The following is a 12,006-nucleotide window of genomic DNA, read 5'->3' as shown; positions in this document are numbered from 1 at the left end:
TCTCAAATGATAAAATGAACGAAACCTCTTTATATATGTTATCTTATATTAATCTATTTTTCACAACTGGGAAATGATATTTTATAGAGAGGCATTCCTTTAATCTTCTTAGGGGGGGTCATTTGGATTTTAATGGGTAAACCAAAACATTGATTAGAAACATGAAGAATAATGCAGCAAAACTGATGTGATAAAATATGATGGGCGGAATAGTGATATTCTACAGCCATAAGGGAAGTTTTGTTATTGAGATTCTGCAGCTACTGATGCTGGTGCTGCTGGTGCTGCCAAGTTGTATCGTGTGTTGGACGTCTTCCATTATTTGCTCCATATATGATGACCCCTTCCCAATTCCTCACAACTTTTATCAGAAAGGGGACCTTCTTATAGGTGGGATCACCGCTCAAGTTGATTTCTTAAATAACCCTCCATCTTTCTTAGAACACCCGGCAAGTATGCCGGTTGATGATCCTGGGTAAGGATTTAAACATTTTTTCTTTGACTTAATCTGATCACGCTGTTTAGTCAGTAGTTAAGCAATCATAGAATGAATTTTCATTTTATTTACTTCTAAGACACCCCCTTTCTCCCCAATGGATACCCAAAGTGGCTTGCATTGCTGTTCTCTCTTCCTTTTTATCCAAAACACTGTGTGGGAGACTAGGCTGACAAGGTATCTTACATCACATAGAAAGCTTTCAGGGCACAATGAAAATTCAAATTATGATTTCTAGGACGTTTACCAGTATACCATTTTGGCTACTTAATGTTATCTTTCTGCAGTTTACTTGGATCTTTCTAATCATGCAGTGTATAAACAACACTTCTTTTCAATGGGATGAATTGCATTCCGACAAGGTTTGGGATTGTCATTTGTGTACGCTGACTCTAACAACCAAAGGTGTTCAGAATGTTGCCAGGTCTGCCAGACCAGCTGGCAGGGGATGGGGGTGACCTTATTGGAAGCAGGGAGCATAAAAGCTGAAAATAAATGCAATGTGCCTAGGTCACTCGAAAGGAAGGTGCAAGTGGATTTCAAGGGTATTGACATTTTTTCCCCCTGTATTTTATATTTGTTGTGAGCTGAAAAGGCCTGGCTGGGACAGGGCATAAAAGTAGAATGAATGAACAAACCAATAAATAAAAATTAATAAGACTGACCATTGCCTTGGAGTCACTATAGATAGTAGTTTCTGTTATTTTTAAAATATATATAGTGGCTGGATTTCAGCAGGCTTTGGACAGTCTTTGAATGACTTAGGGCATGGAGTATAAATAGCTGTCATTTGAAAAATGTAAGAAGTCTGAAATCACATGAAAAAGTATAGGGACCAAAAGAGATGACAATGATACCATGTGAAACCAAACTTATATGAAAATGGGTTGGCAAAGGCAAACCTTATAAGTCTGTTACACCTCTATGGGCACAATATCTAAGGGCACTGCTAAAGAAACCAGTTCATAAACTAGAAGTTCAGCTGGGAGGAAGATCACTGTAAATGCACTTTGGTTGCTTTCCTACATATCTTCTCTGTAGGTCAGTCACAAAAAACTACCAGCACATATTGGCCTTGGCTTTTGCTGTAAAAGAGCTGAATGAGAATCCCAACTTCTTACCAAACACCAGCTTGGGTCTCTACATCCTCAATAGCTACGGCCTTGGAAGAATGACCTTTAAGGCCACTCTCAGTGTACTTTCTGCACAGCAGAAGCAGGCACCTAACTTCAGCTGTGATAACCAGCAGAAATTCGTAGCTGTAATTGGAGGGCGTTTGTCTGAAACCTCTGCTCAGGTGGCCTCCATTCTAAACATCTACAAGACACCTCAAGTAAGCTATAAACATAGACATAACAATTCCAGCATAGGATTGAATGTTCTGATATAATTAATAAAAATGACAATGTGTTTTCTTTCAGCTGACTTATGGGTCATTTTCCCTTGCAAAGGATGACAAAAAACAATTCCCTTCCATATATCAGATGGTGCCTGATGACGCCCATCAGTACAGGGGAGTTGTAAAGTTACTTCATCATTTTCAATGGACTTGGATTGGGCTCCTGGCTATGGATGATGACATGGGAAACCAGTTTTTGCAGAGAATAATACCTCTGCTTTCTGAGAATAGCATTTGTTTTTCATTCATATACAAAATAACAAAAGTGACTTACGTAAAGGACATGATAGAATTTGTTACAAACCAAGCTGAACACTACTCAATATTAATGGACAAAAAAGTCAATGTATTTTATGTTTACGGAGAACTTCATGCCATGTTGACTTTAAGAATCACACTATATTTATTTCCTTTCATTTTATTACCCCATCTGGGTAAGGTGTGGATAGTTACATCACACTGGGACTTTGAGTCATATTCTATCCAACGAATTTTTGAAACAGACTCCCTCCATGGTGCCCTATCCTTTGCAGTCCATTCCAATCAGCCTCCTGGATTCCAAGAATTCCTGAAGACCGTAAGACCATCCTGGGCTGGAGAAGATGGTTTCATTCAGATCTTTTGGGAGCAAGCATTTAGTTGTGCATTGAAATATGAGCAAGGGGATATGAAGAAAATTTGCAGTGGGGAGGAGAAACTGGAGAGCCTTCCTGGCCCTTTTTTTGAAATGCAAATGACTGGCCACAGCTATAATGTCTACAATGCTGTTTATGCCGTGGCCCATGCTTTACACAATATTGTCGGGGACCCGCTTGCTAACTGAAAAAAAACAGGGTGCCCCTTTGAAGAAAACGTCACGCCAGGCCTGGTGAACGATACAACAGGAACAAGCTTTATTTCAGCAACGTGGAGTCCGCTGGTATGGAGTAAGAGCTTCCACTGAACTCCAGGTGGAAACTCCCTTTTATACAAAACCCACCTCCTTAGGCTGTATTGCCCCACCCAGTACTTGCGGAGGGAACATGCTGATACAATCATGACTCATGCACATATGCGAGGTTTTCCGGGGTTCCTGATGGCCCATTTTCCTGGAACAAAGGGCCATCTCCGGGCCCTTGTCAAAAGGTGGAGGGGGACATTGAGGTTCTTTAGCGGCCATTGCCACCTCAACGATCGGGTGGGGCGCCCAGCTGCCGGCTTGCCTATGATCACCATGCCCTACCTCCGTGATCGCGGGCGCCTCTGATGGCAGGGTTCGGTCCGGTTCCCAAGCCACCAAGGACCGAACCACGACATTCTGCCCCCCCAAAGGTCCATTCTCCAACCCCCCGGGACGGCCAGGATACCGCTTGTGGAAACGTTCAGTGAGTCGGGGCGCAAGGACGTCCGCTGCCCAGACCCATTCCCGGTCCCCCAAAGCGAAGTCCTTCCATTCCACGAGGTACTGCAACTTCCCCCTGTGGAGTCTAGAGTCCAGGATATCCGCCACCTCGTGGTGCTCCCCCCCCGGCAGGACCTCGGGCGCTGGCGGGGAAAACACGGGGTGCCAAACGTCACCGTCCGGAGTTTTTTTTAGAAGGCTCACGTGAAAGACGGGATGGATGTGCCGGAGGTTCTTGGGGAGCTTGAGCTTGACCGAAACTTCGTTGATCGGGGCCAAGACCTCGAAAGGCCCCAAAAACCGAGGGCCTAGCTTCTTGCTGGGCAAATTCAACCGTAGGTTCCGGGTGGAAAGGTAAACTCGATCCCCCGGTCGGATCTCCTCAGCTGGTCGTCTCTTCCGGTCGGCGTCCTCTTTCTGCGCTGCCTTGACTTTGTGGAGCTGCTCCTGCAGCGACTTCCAGCAGCTCCCGGCACGCTTCCCCCACTCGCGAAGGTCGGCCGATTCCCGGGCGGGGACCTCTCCAAGCTCCGGGAAGTGTCTCAGGTCTGTCCCGTAGACGACGGCAAAAGGCGACATCTCCGTGCTGCTGTGGTCTGCGTTGTTGTACGCGAACTCGGCCAGGGGGAGCAGGGGCACCCAGGTGTCTTGATGATAGGAACCGAAACACCGCAAGTACTGCTCCAGTACTTGATTAACCCGCTCGGTCTGCCCGTCCGTCTGGGGGTGGTAAGCGGAGCTCAGCCCTTGCTCGATGTCTAACAGGCGCAGGAAAGCTTGCCAAAACCGGGACACGAATTGTGAGCCCCGATCGGAAATCACCTTGTCCGGCAGCCCGTGCAGTCGGAACACGTGATCCAGGAACATCCGAGCCAACTGTGAAGCACTGGGGACACTGGCGCAAGGAATGAAATGGGCCTGTTTGGAAAATAGATCTACCACCACCCAGATCACCGTTTTCCCCTTGCTGGGAGGCAAGTCTGTTATAAAGTCCATGGAGATCACTGACCACGGCCGGGTCGGGACCTCGAGCGGGTGCAGCAGACCTTTCGGCTTGCCAACCCCCGGCTTGCAGGTCAGGCAGACAGGACAACCACTGACGTAAGCTTTTGTGTCCCGCCGCAGACTGGGCCACCAAAACCGCCGCCGGGCCAACTTCCAGGATTTTACGAAACCGAAGTGCCCGGCGGTCTTAGCATCGTGGCAGAGGCTGAGGGCTTCCCGTCGTAGCCCTTCCGGGACGTAGACCGCCTCCCCCGTCCGCCAGAGACCGGAGTCCAAAATCAAAGAGTCCCGGAGCTCAGCCAGCTCCTCGTCTGTCCCGTAGGCTGCCACTAGGCGGTCTCGGAGCGGGGCGGTCGCCGGGTCGGGCTCCCATTCCTCCCTGGCCCGACGCCTAGTGACGACCCCCCGTCCCAGCTGCTCCTCACCAAACACGGACCTGGTGCAGGGAGCGTACCCCTCCCCATAATGCGGCAGACGGGAGAGGGCGTCCGCGAGGAAATTCTCTTTGCCGGGGATGTGACCAAGCTTGAAATTGTACCGCGAAAAGAACTCCGCCCACCTCATCTGCTTGGCGTTCAGGGATCGCGGTTGCCGGAGCGCCTCCAGATTCTTGTGATCTGTCCAGACCTCGAACGGCTCCTCTGTTTCCTCCAGCCAATGCCGCCATTCGGTGAGGGCGAACTTAATCGCAAACGCCTCCTTCTCCCAGGTAGACCAGTTCCGCTCCGTTTCGGCGAATTTTCGTGAGAGGTAGGCCGCCGGCCTCAGCTGTCCCGCCTTGTCTCGCTGCAGGAGAACCGCCCCGGCTGCTGCGTCGCTGGCGTCGACTTGTACCACCATCGGCTGGGTTGGGTCGACGTGCAGTAGCGTGGGCTCAGACGCGAAAGCTTGCTTGAGGGCCAGGAACGCTGCCTCCGATTTCTCATTCCAGCCGAGCGCTGCGCTGGGCCGCGTGGCGCGAGGACCTCTCCCCTTGGTACCTAGCAAGTCCGTGAGGGGAGCCACTACGGAGGAGTATCTGGGGATGAAGCCTCCCAAGCCACCAAGGACCGAACCACGACAAATATCCACACACATGAATCCGAACGCAGAAAACATTTGGAAGGTGGGAGGTTGGATGTTCAGAATATAGAGCCGTGGCAGGTACTGGAATGCTTCATACCTGTCGACGTATCACAAGTGGAATTCTTCTCTTTCTAATTGCACTTTGCATGTTCAATTCTCTCACCAACTTAATGATTCAAATATAATTTTGTTTGTGTGTTTGATTTGTTTGTGTGTAGTTTGACTTTTTAAAACCTGGCTTCAATGTTTTCAGTACTGTAACTCTCTATCTTGTTTGTTTGTTTTTCATTTTAGCTACACAAGTTTTTAAGGAAAACCTTTTTCAACAATTCCGTCGGGGAAAGCATACAGTTTGATCACGATGGAGAATTAGTTACAGTTTTTGATGTTACCAATTGGGTTACCTTCTCCAATGGGTCATTTGCAAGGTTGAAAGTTGGACGACTGGATCCTCAGGCCCCTTCAGAGAATGAGCTCACCCTAGAAGATGATCAAATTGTGTGGCACAGAAGCTTTAACCAGGTGTCTAATTTCCTCCACTCAATTGCTTCCTTGGAAAGCAAGACCATTACTGTTTCCTGCATAGATGAAGTTGTCTGTATGTGTGAGTTGGGGAGGTTAATTCAACCACATTTTCTTCATGTGCCTCTTCCCATTATTTTCATGGAAGGTTACATTATTCATTCCAGTTTAAATTCCTCTTGAAGCATTCTCCTACTACATTCTGCCAAATTTATTGAATACCTACTGCTTCAATTTCCCCAAGAATTATGATACCTGTCAGCTGCCATAGTACAAGGCTCATGTAGAGGAAAAATATAGAATGTATATAGAAGGGATTCTTACAATATAGATAATGAAAATAGAATTTTTCAAAATCTTGGTCTAAAATTTTGATAAATATCCTACCAATTTTCATTACCATGTTTTTAATAGTTGTTTTCATCCTTCTTCTTCAGTGTTATGTAGAGCGTAGTAGTGCAATGAAGAGAGCAGATGGGTTAGCAGAATTCTCAATTTTTGTAAATGCCTTATAATATGTGAGTCTGAAAACCATTCTTTATTGTAATGATTTGGAAGATGAGGACTTTGTGAGACTTCTTGTACAGTTTTGTGTAGGTTAATGTATGCCCACTTGGAATTCTGTCCTGAAAACAATTTTAAGGACGATTATGTAGTTGTGAAACGTTCTATCCAAGTTGCAGCTCAATTCAGGAAAACCCTGTAGGTAAGAAAACAAATTTGCTTTGCTATTGACAGCCTCTCTCTGGCATCCCTGTACTTCCCTGGTGGTTTTCCATCCTAGTATTTAGCATTACCAAATCTACTTAGCTTCTAAGATCCTGTCAGACTTGAATAGCCAGAAGCACGTATACTTGAATTTAAATATCGTTTAGTATAAATCAAAGAACTTTCCTGGTCAGGTCATGTAACTATATTCAGCTAAACATCTAGAAGTCCAATAGCACCATAGAGATCAATATTTTCAGAGTATGACTTGTTGCAAGTCAAAGCACCTTCTCTTGGAGCTTTGACACATGAAACTTTGACTATTGAAAACTTATCCACAAAAATCATGTTGGTCTCAAAGTTCTTCTGGACTCAAATCTAAGTTGTTTACTGGGACCAAACCAGCTACCATGAGAAAATACCCTGGTGAAGTTCACCTTGACCATTTCACTGCACTAAGCAGTTTCTCAGCTGCAAAACAGTGTATTGTTTGGTGTAACAAGCAGATGCATATATAAGTTCTAAGAAAAATTAACTGCAAATGTTATAATATCCATCAGAGGTTTAACAACTGAATCATTAAACTGACCAGATTGAATACATCACCAGTTTACTTCCAACTTTGGCTGATCTTATAGAAGCAAATTCAACATTTTAAACTCCAATATTGCAGGTTGTTAATCTTTCATTCTTATTGTCACTTATATATTCCAAATTGTTTGCTGTAATAGAAGTTGAGTGTTCTCTTAGGGGCTTTTCGCACGCCTTCAAAATCGCACAATGGTTGCCAATTGAAAACGCTACTGATTTGCCATTATGCACAACGTCATTGACAATCTGCCACACACCTGAAACCGATCCGCAAAAAGCGCTTCCTTGTAGCGCTTTCAGGGAAATCCCCAAAAGTGGATTCACCCTCCGGAAAGCGATACACTCCTGCAACCAATCTGCAACACTAGCGAAAAAGACCTGTGCGTTAACATTGTTGCGGTTTCTACAAAGTCCCTCCCCCTGGCTCTCTCCTCTGATCTTCCGGCGAAGCGATCGCCATTTTTTTTTCTCCGAGCGAGCGGGGATAAACGCTCCAGCAAGCCTCTTTCTGTTTAGAGGCTTCCCCGGCTTCAGTCCCTCCCCTTCAGTCACTAAGCACAAAGAACAGAAAAGCCCGTTTGCTGATGTATTTTCCCTTTATTTTTTACACATTCATTCAGGCGAATATCGGGCCCATGAGAGGGGGGGGGTTTCACTCGGAGGGAGCGTGGCAACGATGAAATGACAGCTCAAACACACCAGGCAGCTGGATGGGTCTCTCCATTGCAACGAATCAACACAGATTCGTTGCAATCGGTCTGTTTTTTTTTTTTAACTTTCTTAAAGGGAAAGGGGCTGTTTGGGAGCATGCTAACGGCTGCCCATTGGCTGCTTGACGGCCAGGGGCGGGATGAACTCGGCAATAGCGCTTCCTTTCTAGCGATTTCTGCCGAGACCGGAAGCCTGTGGGAAACGCTACAAAACGCAACTGGATACCACTACAAAGGCAGGTATGCATAACGACGAATTCCACTATTTTAAATGGCGATTTTTCATTCAGTGACCAATTTGCTACAAAGATCCCGGTGCGGAAAGCCCCTTAATGTTGACCTCTGTGGTGAGCACTTCAGGTATCTCATGGCTGACAAGATATTGGGCGACATAACGTGAAGGCTGCAGCTTAATACCAAGTGTACATTTGTTTCCTCTGACATCACATGTACTCCCCCAGCAAAAAAAAAAAAAAAGTCAGGCCACCCATTGTCAAAAGACAATTATTCGATGCTACCCTCCCTTTCTGTGTATGTACAGGTGATTCCTGTTTCTGTCTGCAATGACGCATGCCAGCCTGGCTTCAGCAAGTCAAAGAAGGAGGAAGAGAAATTTTGCTGCTATGATTGTACCTCCTGTCCAGAAGGGATGGTCTCTGAGAATAAGGGTAAGAGACATGTTGTAAAACATTTTTGTTGAACACACAGAAAAAACAGATATTTAGTTGTTCTAACATTTGGAAAGGAGACATGCAGCTTATCATGACATAGGATTAAACATCAACACTTCTGCTGTTCAGATATAGACAAAGGAGAGACAGAATCTGTCCAGTGGCTTAATTAAGTATAAGAAGATAAAAAGTCTCTTATCTAATTTATTTAGACTTTGACTCTGCCAAAATGGTCTCTAGATTAATTTGTTTTCTGTTTTCAGTCTGTTTTTCGTCAGTGGCTGTGACGTCACAGCCTTGACTCTCCATTATACAGGAGCATAAGCCTCATTATATTCAAACATTAACAAGGACCGACTCATTGCCACTGACAAAAGCCAGACTGAAAATGGAAAACAAATGAATCTAGAGACCATTTTGGCAGAGTCAAAGTCTAAATAAATTAGATAAGAGACTTTTTATCTTCTTATACTTAATTAAGTCACTGGACAGATTCTGTCTCTCCTTTGTTACAATTTTGGAATCATCCACTTCCTTCGTGCAGCACTTAGTGTTCAAATATAGACAACATCTGGTCACTAATAACAATTCTTCTTTCCCTTAGACCTTGATGTCTGAAGAAAATCTTCAGATGATTTCAATTCCTTTCTGAATCAATGCATCTCCAAAATTATAAACTTATATTGCATACTTTTGCAAATTATATTGCATAATTTCTCTGTATTTTGGTATGACAGGATCTATATCCCTTTTAAAAATGTAGACCTTAGAACAAGTGGAAAAGAATGAGAGAGCCCATTCTTCTACATTGATTGTTCAACAGTCTGCATACCTGGTCAGTCACCAAAGCCCATACAATTGTCCTAAAATATTGACACATATGTAGAAAGGGGGAGCTGAAGGAGAAGAAAGAAGGGAGGGGCATTAATTTATACCTCAATTATATTATTGTCTCTTAGAAACTACTCACAGACTTGAAATATTGAAGCAGCTCTTTTGATTCCTGCAGATATGGATTCCTGTGTCAAATGTCCAAATAATCGATTTCCCAGTGAAAGCCATCATGAATGCCTTCTCAGAGTCCCAAGCTACCTTTCATACAAAGAGACTATAGGGATCATTTTTGTCATCTTGGCTGTATCTTTCTCTCTGGTCACATCATTAGTCCTTGGGACCTTCATGAAATACAAGAACACTCCCATTGTGAAAGCCAACAATCGAAACCTCACGTACATTCTCCTCCTCTCCCTCCTGCTTTGTTTCCTCAGCTCCTTGATGTTCATTGGAAAGCCAGGGAAGTTGACCTACCTTCTGCGCCAAATAACTTTCAGCCTCATCATCTGTGTGGCTCTTTCCAGCATCTTAGCCAAAACTATCACTGTGATCCTGGCTTTCATGGCCACCAAACCAGGGTCTCACATTAGGAGATGGGTGGGTAAAAAACTGGCTTATTCCATTGTCCTTTTTGGCTCCTTAATTCATGTAGTAATTTGTACTGTTTGGGTTTGTATTTCCCCTCCCTTCCCACAAATGAATATGAATGCACAACCGAAGGAAATTATCCTGGAATGTAATGAGGGCTCTGCTATGATGTTTTACTTTGTCCTTGGCTATCTGGGCTTTCTGGCCACTGTCAGCTTCACAGTGGCCTTTCTTGCCAGGAAGCTACCTAGTAGTTTTAATGAAGCCAAGTTCATCACTTTCAGTATGTTGGTCTTTTGCAGTGTTTGGTTTTCCTTTATTCCAACTTACTTAAGCTCTAAAGGAAAATCCATGGTGGCTGTGGAGATCTTCTCTATCTTGTCCTCTGCTGCTGGCTTACTGGTTTGCATCTTTTCTCCAAAATGTTACATCATTTTGCTGAAGCCAGAAATGAACATTCGAGAGCAGATAATTAGGACTATGTGAGGATATTAGACATATAAAATCTGGGATTAATGTAAATGACTGAAGAATAATACAGGACTCTTGTGTTGACAAGGTAATATAATGCCACAAAGCATCTTATTCTAATGAATAACTTAACTGATCACAGCACAGAAGTTCCATAATCTTCTTCATATAATGTTGTTTCTGTGAAAAGAAATAAATAAAACAATAAAAGAACACCTTGTTAGGCTAAAATTACTTCCATGCCACTACAGAAGGCTTTTACCTATATAGATTCAAAGCTATTCTTAGACCCTGTGATGTTGACAAATCTCATGTACCTAATGTCTACATATATATGTGGGAACCTTGAGGTTCAGAATCTCACTTGTTACTTCTTAATATGCCCACTCCATGATGAGACAAGGAAGAAATTTATGTTAGAGTTAATTCTGAATGCTCCAGCAGTGGGATTTTGATCTCTGCTTATCTTTTAAGTTGAACTAAATAATTTTATTCTTGTTTTTATACTTTATTTTCTTTACTGTGATGACTTTTGTCCAATACAATAAAAGTTATCTACTGCTATTTATTATGAATAATATACAATTAGCTAGAAATGCAATTATTTGGAAATTATTTCAGTTCATCAGATCTTCCAAGTCATAATGTGTTAAATTTGGAAGTTAATAATAATATCATTATGTTAACTTCTGTTCTTTTTTTAAAAGAAATAATATTTCTATCAAAACCTGGCTAGAATCTCTTCCTATACAGCTATATACCTCTGCAAGGAGTTTATGCAGACGGATAGCCAGAAAAAGATTTGTGGTTTTTTGTCATTTCCTCCTGGCAAAGGTTTGTTAGAAGTCTACAAAATTAAGATAGATTTTGATGTGATCGAGTCATACAGAGGCTCTGCCTGAATTGCTGAAAACCTGCTCTTAGTGTTAGGCATAACGGTACTCACTGACATTGTAGTTGGCTCCTCCACCTTTAGCAGCAGATTTGTATTTAAGACCACCAACCTGAACCAATATTCTAAATCAAGGGTAGTCAAACTGTGGCCCTCCAGATGTCCATGGGCTACAATTCCCATGAGCTTGGAGACTCTGGCAGGGGCTCATGGGAATAGTAGTCCATGGACATCTGGAGGGCCAGTTTGACTACCTCTGTTCTAAATTTTGGAGAACACCCTCGGTATAGTGGTTAGGATTGTGGACTTCTAACCAGGCAAGCCAGGTTTGATTTCCCACTCCCCCACATACAGACAGCTGGGTGACCTTAGGCAAACCACAGCACTGATAAAGCTGTTGACTGGCAGGATGGCATGTGGGCAAGCAGGACACAGCATGGATTGGCAATATTAAGAACACAGTTTTAATTATACACAAGCTTCCTGCTGGATGGTTGGCCTGCTGTGAGAATGAGAGCCATATTCATCCATCTGACTGCTAATGCCATGGCTCTGGGGCACCCTGGTCCCCACCTCCATCCAAGCTGGGATGGTGGGTTCTTTGCCCCCAGAGACCTACCCTATATCTCGGTGGATACCTGATGGGCAGCCACCTCATTCAGTCGCCCATCTA

At 44.0% G+C, this 12,006-nt stretch overlaps 1 protein-coding gene across 1 annotated transcript; it reads left to right on the top strand.

Moving 5' to 3' along the window:
* The first annotated feature begins 455 nt into the window (after nt 1–455).
* On the top strand, nt 456–10,456 carry LOC143825415 (vomeronasal type-2 receptor 26-like). Its single transcript, XM_077313445.1, has 7 exons — nt 456–475; nt 1,538–1,829; nt 1,948–2,472; nt 5,641–5,868; nt 6,306–6,368; nt 8,419–8,545; nt 9,558–10,456. Exons 1-7 carry the CDS (start codon nt 456–458, stop codon nt 10,454–10,456), a joined length of 2,154 nt encoding a protein of 717 aa, XP_077169560.1.
* The last annotated feature ends 1,550 nt before the right edge of the window (nt 10,457–12,006 follow it).

Source organism: Paroedura picta, chromosome 16, assembly GCF_049243985.1.
Source record: "Paroedura picta isolate Pp20150507F chromosome 16, Ppicta_v3.0, whole genome shotgun sequence".
Classification (NCBI taxonomy): Eukaryota; Metazoa; Chordata; class Lepidosauria; order Squamata; family Gekkonidae; genus Paroedura; species Paroedura picta.
This window is presented reverse-complemented; position numbering and strand designations above follow the sequence as displayed.